This window comes from Pygocentrus nattereri, chromosome 8, assembly GCF_015220715.1.
Source record: "Pygocentrus nattereri isolate fPygNat1 chromosome 8, fPygNat1.pri, whole genome shotgun sequence".
NCBI classification, from domain to species: domain Eukaryota; kingdom Metazoa; phylum Chordata; class Actinopteri; order Characiformes; family Serrasalmidae; genus Pygocentrus; species Pygocentrus nattereri.
In genome coordinates, this window is record NC_051218.1 from 4,793,547 (window position 1) to 4,813,160 (window position 19,614).

Below are 19,614 nucleotides of genomic sequence, written 5' to 3' on the forward strand. Positions count from 1 at the left end.
CTGCTGAAGCATTAAGATTTCTACACCAACCCCTGAAAAACAACCCCAGCCCCCTGCTCCTATGTTAGCAATAGGTGTAGCTAAAACACTGGAACTCAATTAGGAGGCTTGTCCCAATACTTTTGTCTATAGCATATACCCCCCCCCGAAAATGTATATATTTATATGCAGCTGATCACACACACACCCACACACACACACACACACACAAAAAATGCCCCGAAACAGGAGAAGACTTCCTCTTTCCAGCAGGATCCATTGTTCAGCAAACTTTCGCAGCTCCAGCACTCGAGCGCTCCAACCAGCAAGTCTGCTCCACCCACAGACTCTTAAATACAGCCCGTGGTTCCACCTCCCTATGGAACAGGGTGGTGGGGTTTCCAGACCCTCCATACACAAACTGAGGCAGCCACGTGTTGGGGCAGCAACCGAGGCCTCATTTGTCTTCATTCACATGATTCTCTGAAAATACAGCCTTGATGCAGAGCTTCGTTTGGATTTTGTCTACATCCAAAATCTGCCTCAGAACCTCTGGATCAAACGCAGCAAGTTGGCCTTGTAGACAGAAAGTCTCACACCAAGTATTTTGAGCAGAACTTTTGGAACTGAATATACAAAAACCTTAATACTGCCTTCTAAAGCTTGTGTTTTCCTTAAAGACCCCCCTTGACACATCACCTCCTTAATAGACAGAGCGATGGAGATGTGCTGTGGGTGTTTGGTGCTGGTCTTGCTGATGACCGTCTCCTCAGATGCTCAGTGTGAGTAAACATTAACATGTTTTGTAGCTTTTAAAACAGATACTGTGTTACAGTCTTGAGGAAAAGTTTGCGTACTCTGGTCAAATGACGTGCTAGTAAAAAGTGAACTGCTGTGACAGGACATTTAATAAACGTAAATAAAGAGGTTTGTTCTCTGCAGAGGATGAGAACTTTTCACTTAGGACATGAATATTTGGCTGGGGGTCTTAAAAGCTTCTGTATGTTATATGTAAAAATAAATAAATAAATTAACTACCAATAATTCTATCAAAAAAATTACTTCTACCAGTCCTGCTAGTAACCAGATCATTATCTCCAGATTATTATTGTTGTGATCAATACTATTATTATAATTAATGTAAGACCTGTTTGTTTTAGGTTCCATGGTTTGACCTTAATACCAAAGCTGTGAACTTAGCCAGAAGCCCCCTTCGTCCTTCTGAGAGTCCAGCCAGCTGGGGAAACTCAAATGACCAGAGACTAGGTCTGTACTCAGAAGGCTTTCCCCATTTATTAATCAGAATAGCAGAGATTACACACACACACACACACACACACACACACAAGCCTTGCATGATCATGCGACAAGACAACAGAGAGGGGATTGGATGAAATAGTTATAGGTGGACAAGAACCCCCAAGGACATTTGACATCCAGATACACAGAGCCTAAACAGATGTGTTAGGACATTGCTGATTGGATAACGTCAGAGTTAAAATGAGCTGAGGCCTCTGTGTGACACTGGCCCTAAGGCCTAGTCATGAACCCAGGATTGTGCATTGATCAGTATGCACCGACATTAGGATCTAGCAATTAATAGCAGTAGTAAAGTTAGTTGTATTGGATTTTGATTGTTTATATACAGAGTCATTTAACCCTGAACAGGCCATGTTTAACATGTGCTTTGTGTTCAGGTGTAACTGTAGTGGAGCTGATGAAGGAATATTGGCTTTTAGAGTTATTAAAAACTTGTTACGGGACAGCAGGGAGGTGGACCCGACTGCAGAACTGAAAAACCAGTGAAGAGAACCAAATAAATTCACTACAGCAATGGAGTGCATGTTTGGAAGGCTGTGATTGAGGTGACCTGGAGCCAAGCCGAACCACCGCGTACTGACTGGCAGTTACCCATGTGCCAATGGCGAAGGCACCCCAAAGAAATGAAAATGGAGATGGAGGGAATGACAAATGGGGGAGAAATAAATAAATAAAATCCTGAAACCAGCGTTCTCAAACAAAGGCTGAACTAGAAAGATGAAGTAAGAGACTGAAAACAAAACACACCTCCCCCATTAAAAAGAAGGGAAGGTGGACTTCCCAGTAGCTGCCTCTAGCCTGCTTTTCTTTAGTTTTGGGCCACTTTCTTTTCTCAGCCCACTCTTTTCTTTTCTGACACTAAGTACCATACCAGTCACCCCTCTACAAAGGTGTGACAAATGCCTCTGTTTGCCACAGCCTTAAGTAGAGGAGTCTGCAGGTGTGTCAAGTTGGGCCTAATCAGCCCGGGGGCTTCTGGGAATTGGAGTTCCCTGAAGTTATGACCCCGTGTTGCCGTCGTCCTCTGCTAGCAGCTGGCGGTGCAGGCTGGACACCCTGCCGTCATCGCCCTCTGCTGGCCACAGGCGAGGCCAGCTGAACCCTTATAAAACTAAGAATGTTTGGTTCTCCTCATCATCAGTTCGAACCACTAGCCATCCTGTTCTGGGCTGTTTTGACTTTGTCTGTTTTAAAAATTCACCAAAAAATATCATAAAAGTTCAAAAGTGCCCAAAGTCAGCCTATGTGTGAGTATCTAACTTTAGAGGATATTTATATATGCGGGTTACTGTTTTATTGTGTTTCTGAACATCAGCAGATGAGACTCTAATGACTGTAAGAAGAATGAGGTCAGTTCTAACCCTGTGCAGCAGCAGCTCACTGTGTTCAGGGTTGGGATGGATACTTTAAACACGTACACCAGCACAGATTACTGACCAGCTCTTAATAATCTGGAATACGACATCATCTGTGACCTCATCAGATTTATCGCTGTATTAAACTGGATCTCTCAGTAATTTAAGTCATTTTGTCACAACAACTGCCGCTGTTTTCAAATTATGTTAAAATAAACAAAGATACAAAGATTTTGTTCTGAGAGAAAAATTTTAAAATAAATTAAAAATGTTTGATTATGTCAAACACATTTGTTTCCATTTTAAAGTTGATTTGCATTTTTTCCAGATTAAAACGCAGAGGGGCCGTTTCTGCGAGGAGGAAATAATCCTGCAGTAAATCTAGACTCCAGATCTGCAGCTTCAACACAGCCCAGACGCAGCAAACAGAGCAGCTAAAAGCTTTTAACAAACCTCTAATCATCGCATGATTTATCGATCAGCACTTTGCTTTTTCAGTATTATTATTTCAGTATTCAGTCTATCCTCTATGCAATATACACTATACAGTATATCGCTACTGTTGGAACAAAACCTCGTATCTCCAAAGTGGGAACTTTACAGGAGAAGGAAAAAACCTACTTTACTTTGAATGCAGGTCAATGGAACCAGACATATTTCTAAGCAATTTTAGGCAGTTTCTTTTGGTCCATTCATCATGAAAGTTTGACACAACATAAAGGACAAAATACATTTTCAAATTATGTAAAAAACTAGAAAACGACAAAAATTGAGATACAAGGTTTTGTTCCGACAGCAAAAATATGCTGATCTTGCTTCTTTTTCTGTATTATTAATGCTCATTTTTATGCTACTGTATGAATTCAAATAAAATAAAGCATTGCAAACATTTTAAACGAATCATTTAAACGGTCATAGCGTTACATGGATATTATATAAGAGAGTGGCGTCTTTTGCTCAAATGAATTTTTATTCAAAGTGTCTCGATCACAAGCCCAGGACAGACTCCTTGGTTTCAGTGATGTCTCACTCAGATCAGTGGGAGTGGGGTTGTATACTCCATGACACCCCAGTACAGTCCTAAGCCTGTCCTAATAACTGATTGGATAACAGAAGTCTCTGAAGTAGCATTTAGAGAGCGAACCATGTTTTGACAGTTAGAATTGCTTACATAAATAAAAAGGCCTTTCCTGTTATCCCCAAAAAGCAGAACTGATACAAGTCATGACTCTGACTGCAAAATATTCCACACCAAAACTCTCATCCTTTGGTGAACCGATCGAGACATTAGCTCTTGACCTTTTCTGACCTAATGAACCAGAGCATACTGTTCTTACTCAAGGCCTTCATCTTTGATCACGAAGTCCATCAGAGCATAATGGTTGCATATGGACAATATAATGGAATATAATTTTACTCATCAATCACTACAATAGTGATAAAGCAGTGATATTGTTTATACATTTACATTTGCAGAACCACAGTTTATTGAGTGGTAGTTCATTTTATCATTTAATATGACCAAGAAGCTCCAACGTTGACAGAAAGGCCCATTAGACTCACCAACAAACAGTGGAGGACAGTAACTAAGTAAATGTAATTATTTTCTGTACTTTAGTATTTTTGGTGTATCTGTACTGAAGTTTCTCCGTTCTGGGCGACGTTTTCCTTTCACTCCACTACATTTCAGAGTCTAATATCCGACTTTTTTCTCCTACATTTTGAGAAATCTGTCGTTCCTTTTGGTTTCTGTGTGTATAAAAACGTAACATGTCAAAACGAAAGAAGCGCAAAGTCAGAGCACCAATCAGGGCCCAGCGGTCACTTTGTTTAGAGCTGGTTTTGACCTGTTGGTTCAACGTCAGCGCAGCAGCGTAAAACTTTGGGAGAGTCTGTTCAACATAAATGATGAGCTAACCTAACTTTGTGTAAATAGAGCTCAATATAGAAATATGCCCACATATGCAGTCGAGACTGACGCGGCTTTTTTCTGAATTTCTACAAACACCATTTCATTTTATAGTAAATGAGTTTGGGCTGGTTTATGTTTATGAACAGACGCCTACAGATCAACATAGTAAAGGAGCTCATCTGTGATCCTGAGTTTAAAGCCAGTTTTTATTCAACTTAAACTTGGAACTAAGTTGTAAATAAATCTGAAACTGAAACTTTGCTTGTGTGTAAAAAGTGATTTCAGAGCCACTCGGTTCTCCCTGATGGAAACTGTTTACCTTCAGTGTTTTGTGCTTCTGATCATTTTAATAGACGTCAGTGTCACTAATTAATGACGTTCTATTAAAAGACTGGTTTACCAAGAGAGACGCTGGAGGACTTTCACCTGAAATTAGTTCATGAAGCCAGTCTGGTTATAAAAATGATAACAGGACATCAGAGCCAGAATTACTCTTTTAGTACTTTTACTTTATACTTAAGTACATTTGAAGGTAAATACTTTAGTACTTTTACTCAAGTGGAGGTCTAAAGGGAGGAACTTCTACTTTTACTGGAGTGATATTTTACCTTGGGTGTCTCTACTTTAACTCAAGTACAGGGTTTCTGTTCTTCGTCCACCGCTGCCAACAAATCACTGTTATGTAAGTCTGATCTGTGGAAAACAAACTGTTGGGAGTCATGCAAAGATTTATTTCTTACGAGCTTCAGAGAAATCCACTGAATGACTTCATGATACGACGCGAAGAGCTTCACTTTTGTAAATATAGAGACTGTGTCTCACTCTGAGGTTCAATGCTCTCACTATTTGTGGAGCAAACAACTGATTCCAGCTGAACTGATAACATCCAGAAAACAGAACTGCATGCAGATCCATTCACAACGGAACTGACAAAATCCTGATAGCTGTGGGAACAAGAGTTCTGGTGGAAAATCCTATGATAACTAAAGGGGAGTGTAAAGCTTTTAACGGCTCTGTTTGCTGCGGCTGGTCTGTGTTGAAGCTGCAGCTCTGACCAGAGAGTGTTTAGCTGGGAGAGGAGCAACATTGCTCTTGTTACACAACTGATCAACAGTCCATCTGAACTCTGTGAGGAACATGTGGTGAACGGAAGAGGTGGGTGGGCAGGGTGGGGGCAGAGACTTTAATAAACTACTGAAAACAAGGAAATAAAAAAAAAAGAGCGAGAGTTGTCAAAGAAAACAGGAAGAGGAGCATTCAGAGCTTCAGACGCCTGCAGAGAAGATGGAGATGAAGATGAGCTGGGTGTGTTTGGTGCTGGGGCTGGTCCTGCTGATGACCATCTCCTCAGATGCTACCAGTGAGTTTAATACATTTTCTAGCTCTACAGTCAGATCCAGACACCGATTACTACACTATATACTATAACACACTTTAGTCAAAGGTGGAAAATACCTCAGTATGTGTAAAAAAAGCCATAAAGCCTTTTGTTTATAGCTAAACACTTAATCTGCTCTAGGAACACAAAACTACAGTTTAACAAGTAGCTGGCCCATCACTGACCATTGGTGGGGAACTTACTCAGAAAAAAAATATTCAACTACACAGCACAGCTTCTCTCAAACTGTAATAGGATCACTTCACTTACTACTTTCATGGAAAAGTTCTCTAACAATTCTCCTTACTTTCTATTTCAGTCTATTTCACTTTCTAAACCCCAAACAAATCAGTATTAATCTTAAACAGCCTCATCATTAAAAAGGCATCTCACCATCTCTTGTGATAAATCAAGAGCATGAAAGTAAAAGTAAAACACTGTTATCTGACTGCTGGGTGAGAAAGAGAGCTACTTAAATTACTGTTTAAACAGGGAATGCAGTATGAAGTACCACTCAGTAAAAGCTCACTTAAGTGAAAAGTGGATAAAGAATTAAGTCTATTATAATCTACCTTCTCTGAGTAATAAAATAAAGAGTAAACAAAACTACAGTTACTATTCATTCTTATTTCAGTTGTTATTTAGCAGTAATGATGGTAATAGTAATTATTTGTTAAGTTGTTATAATTATTATTTTTAGCAGTATTATTATTAGCATTATTAATTCATATTACAAAAGTGTTATCCACACTTTTACTTCTCCCGTTTTTATTTGGAGTTTTAGAATTGTTGTTATGCAACTTAAAGCTCAGGAGATGTTCATTCATCGTCCCTCACATTCGTGTTTTCCTCTTAAAAGATCCAATCAAATTCATATCCAAAGCTATATTCATTCATTTCTTGTGGAAGAAACACTTCTGACTATTATTATTATTATGCCTGCACCCTCTTCTTAGTACTACTACTAAAAATCACAATAAGAAGAACTACAACTGACAAAGGAAACCAATAATCATAACTTCATATTTTAATATTATATTAGTTATTATAACCATATTATTCAATTAGGTAAGAGCAGTGATAGTGAAGGTAGTATAAGCCTGCAGACAATGCAGGTCCATGTGTTCCCAAATTAGATGACAGAGCTTAAAATATTTCTTCTCCTCTTCCTCAGATTTTCTTGGTCATCCTGATATCTGCTGTTTCAGCTTCGTCACTTTTAAAATTCCAGACAAAGAAATACTAGAAGTTGTAAAAACACATTCCAGCTGCCCAAGGAAAGGCTATGTGTGAGTATCTGCCTTTAGATGTATGTCATCATTTTTATACATAACCTTGTATCTCCAAAATAGGAAGAAAAACACTTTCCTAGCTTTAATGTAAGATAAGAGATAAGATTATCCTTTATTAGTCCCACAGCGGGGAAATTCACAGTATTACAGCAGCAGAGTAATAGAAGTGAGGCACTCAGTAACAGAAACGGGAAACAGTATAAACATTACAAACATTATGAATAATAAAAGTTAAATCTCTAGACTATTTACAACAAAATAAGAATAAGAATAAAAAAGAGTTGTGTAAGATCTGTATTACACAAAAACAATGTAATTTAATGTTAGGAGATTTCATTCATTGTGAGATTTAGATGTTTTCAATCTAAAAATGATTAAAATATGAAGATACAAGGTTTTTGCCGTGAGAGACGATATGTGGTTTATTGTCTTACTGTGTCACGTAAAAAACATTTCTTTCTGATTTGCTTTTTAATATCAGTAGATGAGACTCTGTTTGTGCTGTATTTCAGGATTACAACTCCGAGGGGCAGATACTGCAAGAAGAACCTGCAGTAAATCTAGATCTCAGAGCTGCAGCTTCAACACAGCCCAGACGCAGCAAACAGAGCAGCTAAAAGCTTCACACTCCCCTTTAATCATCACTGGATTTTATCAGTCAGCACTTTGCTTTTCCAGTATTATCAGTGATGGTTTAACTCTGTGGAAATAAAACAGTGTATGATAAAAATCTCTGTAGAGAAAAAAAACATCATAAATACAAATCAGATTTCAGATTTCAGAATGTACTGATTCTTTTTCATTGTCATTAATGCTTATTTTATGCTGTGCATTCAAATAAAACATACACTGCAAACATTTCAAGTGCATCATTTATTTTGTCACAGTATTACCTGGATGTTACATAAGACTGTGATGCAGTGAGAGTGATATAGTAGTGATACTGTAGAGGCTGTGTTTACGTTCACAAAACAGCAAACACAGAGTGTAATGATGAGATAAGGATGATGCATAATGTAAGATAAGGTTAGTCTGGTTAGTCTGGAAGGTTAGTCTGGAGTAATACCACCATCACTCCACCAGAGGGTGTTTACCAGTGTTACACACTGAAGGGAAAGGTCTTGAGCGCAGGACCTGATGAAGGTGAGGAGAAGCATATTAACACCATTAATTAGGAAAATGTTACAAAAGGATATGAAAATGCCAGTCAGCACTATTTGACATCTGATAAGGTGAGTTGTTCAACCAGTGGTTCTGTGGATATCAAGCAAAGATCAGAGCAGAACATGAAAGACTTCTGAGGCAGCCACAAAGAAAAATACTGACTTCTCAAGTATAGGCTTGGCTTGTCTGTCTCTTTGCACCCCCATCACGAAAGAATTAAAGCAGATGTTCCTCCCTTTTGACATCCACTTGAGTAAAAGTACAAAAGTATTTGCCTTCAAATGTACTGAAGTATCAAAAGTAAAAGTACTAAAAGATTAATTATGGCTCTAAATTCCTATTACCAATTTTGCAACAAGACTTGAGAATTCCCAATGAGAATGATCATCAAAATGATCGATCCACAACGAGATAAGGGGTCGTGGAACATCCAGCACCAGTACAGCAACCGAGAACCCAACGTGTTATGGCAGCCCACTACAATTAGCCCACTTTATCCTCCAGATATTACGACTTTTTTCCCAAAATATTGCAACTTTTTCTCAAAATGTTATGACTTTATTCTTGAACTCTACTATTCTTAATTTTATGACCAGTTGCCCTCTTAAAAAGGAACTCTTAAAGATTCAGCACCAAGAGATTTTGGACAATTTCATGCTCCCAACTTTGTGGGAACAGTTTGGGGACGGCCCCTTCCTGCTCCAACATGACTGCGCACCAGTGCACAAAGCAGGTCCATGGATGAGCGAGTTTGGTGTGGAAGAACTTGACTGGCCTGCACAGAGTCCTGACCTCAACCTCAGTCTTAGAGTGGAAACTGTGAGCCAGGCCTTCTCATCCAACATCAGTGTCTGACCTCACAAATGTGCTTCTGGAAGAACGGCCAAAAATTCCCATAAACACACTCCTAACCCTTGTGGAAAGCCTTCCCAGAAGAGTTGAAGCTGTTGTTGCTGCAAAAGGTGGGCCGACATCATATTAAATCCTATGGATTAAGAATGGGATGTCACTCAAGTTCATATGCATGTGAAGGTAGACGAGCGAATACTTTTGACATTATAGTGTATATGCCGACATCAAGATCACATCTTTTCCAAGGAAGTCCATAGTTATTTCAGCAAGCCAATGCCAGGCCTCATTCTGCACATGCTCCAACACCGTGGCTTCAAACAGTTTTTGCTCAGTAACTCAAAACTGCACTGAACACACATAGAACCTTATAATTCAGAGGTGACGGCTTGAGTGATGAGACTTTATGGTCACAGTAATAAACACAATGTCAACGTGGCCCATGAGGGCAAACAGACCAACCATTAAGCAAGAAAGACCTTTGCTGGTTTGTGGATGTGTGAGATACAGCATAACAGGAAATGTGGTAATACTTAATGGCAAGATGAACACAACAGATTATCAGGAAATCAGGAAAATTTGCATATGCTTCTGCGCATAAAGCTGCACATAGATTGCAACAGCTGTAAGCATAAGGCCAGGGTGAAACATCATCAGCTGCAGCAGAGTAAAATTAAGGTGAAGTGGCCCTTACAATCCCTAGACCTCAACACCGTTCAGCCACATTAGGGAGAACGCCAATGTGCAATACGAGCAAGGCACCCAGAGCATTTACAGAACATGGAGGTGTTTAGACAAGAGGGAAGAGCAGCTTTATGACCTGATAAAAGTGAGGCACTCATTCACTGCTGTCACTAAAAGCAGTAAACTTCCATTTTATTTCTGCTTGGGATTTTATGATATTTTTTGCAAGGAAATGAGACATCACAGATTGTTCTGACACCCTGCTGATTGACCCTGTTTTCACCCGTGCCTTTTATTTGCTCGGGATAGGTTGGTGGGTGAGGTTAACATTATTGAAGTTGTAGGGTTAGGGTTCTGCTGGTCAGTGCTGTACCATAGGTGTGGTCTTCAAGGTCCCTCTGCTCTGATCAAATCTTGTTTATGGAGACTCTGTCTGCTTATTACTTGCATTATTAAACATTCTTTCTATTCAGGTTATGTCCATAGGCTTCTAAAAACAGCTCTATCACCCCTGTTATGGAAAAAGCAGACCTTGATTCTTGCTTGCTTACTGACCGCAGACCTATAACTGTAACTAGCTCTGAACTACTAGTTGTACCCAAGACTAGACTTCATTCTAGAGGAGATACAGCTTTTGCTCTGCTGCTCCACACAGAAAAACGCATTAGTAGTAGTACTAGTAGTAGTAATAGTAGGAGTAGTCGTACTGGTCATAGTCATAGTTATATCAGCTTTAGTAGTATTGGTGGCAGTATTAGTAGGGGTAGGAGTAGTAGTATTAGTTGTAGCAGTAGAATAGGTAGTAGTACTACTAGTAGTAGTATTGGTAATAGTAGTAGTTACAGTGGTAGTAGTACTAGTAGTAATAGTACTAGTAGTAGCAATAGTAAAAGTAGTAGCAGTAGTATTAGTAATATTTGGAATAGTAGTAGTAATAGAATTGGTAGCGTTAGTAGTAGTAGTTGTATTGGTAGTAGCAGCAGGAGTAGTAGTCGTAGTATTGTTAGTAGTAGCAGTAGTAATAGTAGTATTGGTAATAGTAGTACTTATAGTGGTAGCAGTAGTAGCATTGGTAGTAGTGTTGGTGGTAGTAGTAGTAGAATTGGTAGTAGTGCTGATAGTAGTAGTATTGGTAGTAGTAGCAGCAGGAGTAGTAGAAGTAGTAGTAATTTTAACAGCAGCAGTAATAATAGTAGTAGTAATACTAGTAAAAGTAGTAGTAGTAGTAGTAGTAGTAGCAGCATTGTAATAGTAGTTGTTATAGTAGTAGTAGGATTGGTAGTAGTACTAGCAGTAATAGTACTGGTAGTATTGGTAGTAGTACTAGAAGTAATAGTAGTAGTTATAGTAGTCTTGGTAATAGTAGAAGTAGTAGTAGTGCTAATAGTAGTAGTATAGGTAGTAGTAGCAGCAGGAGTAGTAGTAGTATTTTTAGTAGTTGCAGTAGTAATTGTAGTAGTACTAGTAAAAGTAGTAGTAGTAGTAGTAGTAATAGTAGTATTGGTAATAGTAGTCATTATAGTAGTAATAGTATTGTAGCTAGTTAAATTCTAGATTCATCTACTCTAGATTATGATCATAAACCATTTAAGGACGTTAGGGTTAGGGTTAGGGTTAGTGCTCCAGTTCCAGTGCTTCTCCTTCCACTGACTGCCTGTTAACTATTCAAAGTCATCACTATCATCTGCTTGCAAACAGAGAGAACACAGTTAACACATTAGAATATCGACATTTCTGATGTTTTTATTATTCTTTTGGGCTCTTTAATGATTTATTAAATCCTTCCTAAAGGCTCACAATATTGATTTTTCACTTTTTTCTCTTTAGGTTTCCTCGACAGGAAAGTATTTTCATGACGTAAACTTCTAGAAAGTAATGAGAAGTTAATGTAATTGCACTTTACAGAGAGATGTAGGCCAGATAATAAGATGAAGAAAAAAACCCTCTACATAGTTTTCTACAACATGCATCAAATTAGTCTCTATAGACTTTGGATATTGGATGAAACATTAATCAGTAGCTCGATAAGAATTACACAGGCCTTCACTAACTACCTGATGACTCGTAGCCCTATCAGTTACATCAGACATGCTATCACACATCCTCTTTATAGTAGAAAGGAAGATGTGGTGAACAGAGGGTGGTGGGAGCAGAACTGCTTGCCTTTAAGTAAATGAATTTAAAGAGACAGAGAAAGAGTGAGAAAGTCTCACCAGTGAGAGAGAGAGAGAGTCTCACTAACTCAGACTCGAGATAGAGATACAGTCAGAGCAGATGAAGATGCGCTGTGTGTGTGTTCAGCCCTGGAGCTGATCCTGCTGATAACAGTGTCCTCGGCATGAGTTCATAACATTTTAACATGTTTTCCAGCTTTAGAACATGAATTATGAGCAATGCTATTACTTATAAATTGCTGCTGTCAGATCAAAACCTCGTATCTCCAAAATAGTAACTTTACAGGAGAAGGAAAAAACGTACTTTACTTTCAATGTAAGTCAATGGAACCAGAATTTTTCCCATGTCATTTTGGGTCGTTTCTTTTAGGCCATTCATCATAAAATTTACAACCAATTTAAAGAGCAACAGATACTTTCAAATTATGTCAAAAACTGAAAAATGCTAAAAATGTTCTTCCAACAGCAACAAAATAGTAATTAGTACGATTTATACTAGTAATATTAGTACTAATGATATTAAGAACGTAAAGTAAAAAACAACAGTACTCATTAATACAACACTGTGAGAGAAAAAGATGAGAACTATATTAATGTAGTGGTGGCGATGAAAACGTGTTTTGCAGTAATTAAAAACATAAAAGGATATGAATTATTGTCACAGTATTAAAAGGCATTGAGAGCAGCACTGCAGATGTAGATCACAGTGTACATACAGTACATGCAGTACCACAGATACAATGTCTAGCGATGAGTTAAGGATGTACATGTTTAGCAGTTTTCTGTAACAATAATAATAATAATAATAATAATAATAATAATAATAATAATAATAATAATAATAATAATAATAATGTACAGTTGGGTAGGCAGAACAGAAAAGACACACACACACATTGTGAATGAATAGAGAAGAAAAGTCACTCTGCATTGCTGTGGAATGGCCATCCTGAAGTGAAAGTCCTTGAGGACAACAAACCTGATCTGAGCTTTGGCCTTCACTGTCCACTGGCGTTATCTTAATAAATAATATTTTAAATAACACTTACCAAGAGCTACTTGACTACAAGCACCACCTGGGGTTTCAAACAGGTAAGCAGGGTGCATCTGCAGATTTGTACCATGTCTTCTTCTATCTAGCCCTTGTGTGGTGCTGATGTGTTTGTTACTCAGTGGTCTGGTGGACCCACCACATTATTGTTTATTTAAATCAATACAGCCATAACAATTCATGTTAAAACACCAGATGTTTAAAATTTCACAACTGTCCAGTGTAGGGATCTCCTTTAGCAGCTGTAGCCAGTCAGCAGCCTGTCCATGTAGTCCATCCTCACACACCCTCACACACATACACACTAACAGCAGGCCATGTAGGAGGAGAACAGAGTGAAGGACACAGCACCTCCACACTTTTACTCCCCGCGGGTTCATCCCAACACCACATGTGTAATATGAATGTGTGGGGGGTGTGAACAGAGTGAAGACACTGAAAATGGGTCCCACAGACCTGAGCACCACCCAAGGCCTAGTTCCCTAGGTCAGAAGTTACCTTTTGTTTCATTTCTTAGTTCAGAGCAAGCTGAAACAAAAGTGTGGTGGTGTTTTTTGTTCTTTTCTTTAGTGCTGTCCACAGATTCTCCCAGTGTGGTGCTAGGTAGCATAGCACAGCATTTCTATTGTGGTTGTTTTAAAAAGCTCTTATTTGTCTGTTCCTCACACTTTTATCCCTTTTCAAGAGGTTCAGAATTTTAATACTACATGTTACGGATCAAACAGCACCCTAGACAAAATGTGGGGTGGTAACCATACAAGCACACATTGATCTTCAAGTGGTTTGGGACCATAAGCTCAGTGGGCTCCCCCTCCAGCTAGCCATGTAATTCAGGAAACCAATCTGTGTGTCATAAGTTAAAGGCGGTTTCCTGGTGGTTTATTATGACCAGCAATAGTTAAGGCTGTCAATCTTCTTCTGCTGCTCTCGTCCACTCCGCTCCTGTGAGTTGATGATTACTCTCCATCTCCGACCAAATAGAGTAGAAGAAACCAGCATCAGACAGCAAATAAAGTAAATCAGCTTTAGCTTTTCTTCTTTTTGGGTATATAACAAATTTACTACAGGCCTCCTGCAACGATGAGTCAAATGATCCATAGACAAAGATGAGTCAATTAGGACATTGCGCATGTTTCCATTTGACAAAATGACTTCATGATTGTAGGTGTTGCTCCTAGATGTTTTCACTTCAAAGTAACAGCACTTACATTTGATCAGGCAGAAATTTGACTTTCTGGACAGAAGTCTCCGAGCTCTTCAGTACGACTGATGTATGCTTGATGTTATGCATCTGTTAGCAGTGGGTGTTACCAAGCACACCGACTAGAAGGAGCATCCACACTTATGGAGATGTTTTGATTTAACTTACTGAATGTCAAGGTGTATTCATGAGCGATTGCACCGTGAATAAACTGCGTCACAGGGTTTCAGTAACTCTCTGATGTTCAGGGCACTGAGCTTATCAGATGCATCAGGCCTGCTATCATCATGGGTCATCTTCATACTAGAGCCTCTGCTCTGAGCTCAGAGAGGAAGATGTGGTGAAGGGGGGAGCCACCGGGGGCAGAGCTTTTAATAAACGATGGATGATGAAGGGATCATTAAAAGAGTCCCAGCAGATCAAACTGGAGATCCAGACGGAGAGAGGAGCATTCAGAGCTTCAGACGCCTACAGAGAAGATGGAGATGAAGATGAGCTGTGTGTGTTTGGTGCTGGGGCTGGTCCTGCTGATGACCATCTCCTCAGACGCTCAGCGTGAGTTCATGGTTTCTAGCTTTACTTGCAGATGCAGACACAGATTATAACATAAAATACAGGTATTTTGTACCCCTGATTCTAATGTTAGCGGGAGTGGAAAGCAGGAGTACAGAAAGTCCCTATTTAATCCCCGTCCCCCGTCCCCATGTGAAAGTGCTGTTATTGTAGTGATAATTTACAGAAGTAAAAGTAAAAAAAAAAAAGCTGAACTTTTTTGTGTATATGACAAACAAATCTGAGCACAACAGAATTGTTACGGGAAAATCTACGGGAAAATTTACAGGAATACCTGTATTACAGTAGCTTTTCCGTATCACAGCCTTATACGTCTATGAAGCTACAAAATTGTGCAAACCATATTTTATAGGGGAAAACTCTAGGATATGCATTGACACCTGTGTTAACTACAGTTGGAACTACTAGGCACTTACAACACGTGACAGATTAGGTTTAATGCCATTTTACTCTAAAATAAGAGTAAGAAAAAGTACTGAACGCAGTACCTGCTTATCTCTGATCCGCTCCCTGGCTGAACACAACAGGCGCTGGATTGTTTTTGACGCCAATCTCTTTTTATTGGCTTTTTTTTTTTAATTACTCAAAAATTTCTACTAACTGATTCACAAGCTGATGTGCTAATTTGATCGGAAACATTATAAAAAAACAACTGGTGAAGTAAAAGTACTTTTATAATGAATTCATTTTTTATTAATTCTGTGTACAGAAGTACAACGGTCATTAATTTCCACTCTTATTTAATTCCAAGAAAAAAAAATACACTTTTCGATTTTTTTCATTTGGACTAAAATAGTCATTACAAGTCTGAGGACATCTGATTAAAATAAGAAATAAAATAAAATAAAAAACAATTCATATCAGTGAAGAATTTGCCCCCAGCTATGCTATTTGATTTCTTTTTCTTTTTTTTTTTTCTTTTTTTTTGGAAGAAACAGTTCTGCCTATATTTATACGTGTGGAAAGACAAGGCAGGTTTGCAAGCCTGGGTGATACAGAACATGATTTGTACCCAGCAATAAAGTTAATTTAATGTTAAAAACAAGAAATGGGATGTGTTGACTCTGTATCTGTAATCGAAAGTGTTAAATATAGATATTTATTACTTTTACATTCTAATCTATTAGTACTAAAATAATAGTAAGAGCAACAACTGATGATGATAATCAATAATAATAACAATGATTTTTGATTGTTATTTTTGTTAGAATCATTGTTTATTAGTAGGAATAGTAAAATTAGTCTAGATGTGCGGAAATGCAGGTTCAATTGTTCCACAGTTAGAAGGCAGAAAATCTTTCAAATCTTTCCTCTCCTCTTCCTCAGCTCACGCCCTTGACCATCCCCGTCTGTGCTGTTTCACCTTCGTCACTGTTAATATTCCAAAAAAAGAAATACTACAAGTTGTAAAAACAGATGACAACTGCTCAAAGCCCGGCTACGTGTGAGTATCTGCCTTGTATGTAACCTACATATCGTCACTGTCGAAACAAAATCTCGTATCCAGAAAATGGGAAATTTTGGAAGAAGTAAAAAACATTCCTAACATTGATGTAAATTAATGCAAAGCTAGAATTTGGGGATTTGGAGACGTTCCTCGTGGAAATATATAATTGCACACAACATGGGGAAGAACATTTTGTGTTCTTAAAATGATGCTTTTTTAATCCCACCTCTGCATTTAACCCATCCGTGAAGTGAAACACATACACACTAGTGAATACACACACACTAGGGGGCAGTGAGCACACTTGCCCGGAGCGGTGGGCAGCCCTATCCACGGCACCCGGGGAGCAATTGGGGGTTAGGTGTCTTGCTCAACGACACCTCAGTCATGAACTGTCAGCTCTGGGGTTTGAACCAGCGACCGGTCACAGGGCCGGTTCCCTAACCTCCAGCCCACGACTGCCAGCCAATCAAAACTCAGCAGCTTTAAAGCTTATTGATTAAAATTTCTGAGTAAAAACTGAAATATGTCGTCTCTTCTTTGCTTATGAATGACTATGGCTACTGCTAAAATCGATTGATTTACCCTTTTTTTGGCCATTTAGCTCAATTCACTCCCTTTCATTGAGGACTCTCTCATGCTCAGCCTCTAGTTTCCTGTTTTGCGGTCATGTTTTTGGTATAATGGGAGGTCAGATCCCCTCTACAACAGATTATTTACCTGAACGAGCCTCATTCACCCCCTTTACGACTAGAAGCTTTGCTGTAAGGCTCTTGCTCAAGGACACCTCAGTCATGGACTGTCGGCACTGGGGATCAAACCAGTAACCTTCCGGTCACTGGGCCAATTCCTTAACCTCCAGCCCATGACTGCCCCAGTTGGAACGTCGGTTGTGCTTCAGACCCCCATTAACAGATGAATCTGACTTTTGCGAATGTTTTGTAAGAAAACTCAAAGAGAACTCAGTCCATTTGAGTGAATCATCTACTACTGTCATCACATCTTTATCAGTATGACGTTGATTTTGAGATCATTTGAGAGCTAAACATCGAGCTGAACCTGTATGTGTGCTGCTAATATGTAAAGAAAACTACGACATAGTTAAAAAAACGTCCTGCAAAATCTGTCCCGGTACCTCTGACTTTGACATGATTATTACAGGCTTTGCAGGGGAATTGCCGCAGCGCACACTCATGGGCTGGAGGTTAGGGGACCACCCCTGTGACCAGAAGGTTGCTGGTTCAATACTCTCAGCTGACATCCATGACTGAAGTGCCCTTGAGCAAGGCACCTAACGCCCAATTGCTCCCCGGGTGCCGTGCCTAGGGCTGCCCACCACTCCGGGCAAGTGTGCTCACTGCTCACTAGTGCGTTAAATGCGGAGGTCTAACAATACAGTTGGCTGATGGTTCTGAATTCACTCACCGTATTTTAGCATCATGGCATTTCTTGGCAATGTAAACGACAACTGCTGTTTTCAAGTCATGTTGAAAAAATGATGATGCAAGGTTTTGTTCTGATAGAGATAATATGTGGTTTATTGTTTTAATGTCACAAACAAATTTGTTTCTGTATTAAATCTGAATTGTATCTTTCAGGTATACAACACCGAAGGGTAAACTCTGCAAGAAGGTCCTGCAGTTAAACTAGATCTCAGAGCTGCAGCTTCCACACAGCCCAGCCGCAGCAAAGAAAAAAAACATGATGAAGACAAATTCGATTTCAGAGCCGCAGCTTCTGTACAACATCCAATGCTTTTATTCTTTCATTATTATTAATGGTTATTTTATGCAGTGCAGCATTTATATTGTCACAGTAATACCTGGAGATTATATAAGAGAGTGATGCAGTGAGAGTGATACAGTGGTGATATTGTAGAGGCTGTGTGTTGATTCACATGCACAGAACAGCACACGCAGAGTGTAATGAGAAGATAAAGATGACCTATAATGTGTTTAGCATATCGCTGCTGTCAGAACAAAACCATGTAGGTAACTTTACAGGAGAAGGGAAAAACATTATTTACTTTCAATGTAAGTCTATGGAACCAGAAGTCTTTCCAAGTCATTTTTGGCTGTTTATTTTGGTCCATCCTTTGTGAAATTTACACACAATATAAAGGCCAACATGCATTTTCAATTTAAGTCAAAAACCGAAAATCAACACAAATGGAGATACAAGGTTTTGTTCCGACAACAGCGATAACCATCTCCTAATAATGTACATTTATTTAGACAGATCATAGAAACAAACAAAAAAAACAATAAAAACTGTCTGCATATAAAAACAAGGAGTTGTTTTGGGCTTTTGGGTTTTGGGCTTTAGCGTTCTGAAGGAGGTGACCTGTTAGTAACAGGAGGTGACCTGTTAGTCTAGCAAGCCAGACTTTAACCTGTGATCAGAGAATCTGGAGTATTTCATCATTTAACATCACCAAGAATCACCAGTACTGACAGAAAGGCCCATTAGACTCACCAACAAACCAACCAACCTGATTTGGTCTGATCTGTGGAAAAGAAATCAGCACTTATGTGGGGATATCTGGCTTAAGAGCTTCTAAACACTTCAGAGGAATCCACTGAAACGTTTAAAAACGTGAGGCCAAGAACTTTCCTTAGTTTTAAAGAAATATAGAGACTGTATCTCACTCTGAAGAGGTTCGTTGTTCTCACTCTGTGCAGACAACTAGTTGCAGAAATGTATTTTTGCCACTGGACTGATTAAAACTAGTAAACAAATGTGCAGAGCCAAACAAGCATGAGAAAAGAAAAAACTAAAATCTCAAAAGTACTTAGCAGTTTGATAGATAACAATTATCCTAAGTTAAATTCTTTGGCACAGGCCTCGTCATCAGCCCAGGTTGTATAATGTCTGGACCCTCGCAGATCCTACCATATATGGACGGCAGGTGTAGAGCCTACTCATTGGGCAACAAGACGAGGGCCAACCATGCAGGGACCAAACTGGCGGCAATGGAGAGGAAGGAGTGTAATAACAAATTCTTGGCATCTGAAAGCAGCAAAGTAGAGTCATTTTAAAGACAGGTGGAAGCTGGTGACTGGCCAGAGCATTGAGTGATGTAGCACTGGTAGAACATTAAGATTAAGAGACCCTTATTAGTCCCACAACGGGGAAATTTCACCTCCGGATTTAACCCATCCATGAAGTGAAACACCACATACACTCTAGTGAGTACACACACACTAGGGGGCAGTCAGCACACTTGCCCAGAGCA

At 39.2% G+C, this 19,614-nt stretch overlaps 2 protein-coding genes and 1 long non-coding RNA gene across 3 annotated transcripts; all 3 read left to right on the forward strand.

The window, feature by feature from the left end:
• The first annotated feature begins 443 nt into the window (after nucleotides 1-443).
• On the forward strand, nucleotides 444-3,166 carry LOC119263812. Its single transcript, XR_005130540.1, has 3 exons — nucleotides 444-761; nucleotides 1,140-1,245; nucleotides 2,983-3,166. It is a non-coding gene; the product is annotated as an uncharacterized LOC119263812 (long non-coding RNA).
• Nucleotides 3,167-5,761: 2,595 nt separating this feature from the next.
• Nucleotides 5,762-8,096, forward strand: LOC108428104 (C-C motif chemokine 14-like). Its single transcript, XM_017698820.2, has 3 exons — nucleotides 5,762-5,926; nucleotides 7,119-7,233; nucleotides 7,749-8,096. Exons 1-3 carry the CDS (start codon nucleotides 5,851-5,853, stop codon nucleotides 7,792-7,794), a joined length of 237 nt encoding a protein of 78 aa, XP_017554309.1. The 5' UTR covers nucleotides 5,762-5,850; the 3' UTR covers nucleotides 7,795-8,096.
• A 6,710-nt stretch (nucleotides 8,097-14,806) lies between these two features.
• On the forward strand, nucleotides 14,807-18,186 carry LOC108428106 (C-C motif chemokine 14-like). Its single transcript, XM_017698821.2, has 3 exons — nucleotides 14,807-14,914; nucleotides 16,259-16,376; nucleotides 17,978-18,186. The coding sequence occupies exons 1-3, from the start codon at nucleotides 14,839-14,841 to the stop codon at nucleotides 18,027-18,029; spliced, it is 246 nt and encodes an 81-aa protein (XP_017554310.1). The 5' UTR covers nucleotides 14,807-14,838; the 3' UTR covers nucleotides 18,030-18,186.
• Nucleotides 18,187-19,614: the final 1,428 nt, after the last annotated feature.

Bases quoted from the DNA above. Each gene is read 5' to 3' on its own strand.
- LOC108428104 (XM_017698820.2), top strand. From the start codon at position 5,851: ATGGAGATGAAGATGAGCTGGGTGTGTTTGGTGCTGGGGCTGGTCCTG. The intron at 5,927-7,118 runs GTGAGTTTAATA...CCTCTTCCTCAG, and splicing joins CATCTCCTCAGATGCTACCA to ATTTTCTTGGTCATCCTGAT. The intron at 7,234-7,748 runs GTGAGTATCTGC...GCTGTATTTCAG, and splicing joins TGCCCAAGGAAAGGCTATGT to GATTACAACTCCGAGGGGCA.
- LOC108428106 (XM_017698821.2), top strand. From the start codon at position 14,839: ATGGAGATGAAGATGAGCTGTGTGTGTTTGGTGCTGGGGCTGGTCCTG. The intron at 14,915-16,258 runs GTGAGTTCATGG...CCTCTTCCTCAG, and splicing joins CATCTCCTCAGACGCTCAGC to CTCACGCCCTTGACCATCCC. The intron at 16,377-17,977 runs GTGAGTATCTGC...TGTATCTTTCAG, and splicing joins TGCTCAAAGCCCGGCTACGT to GTATACAACACCGAAGGGTA.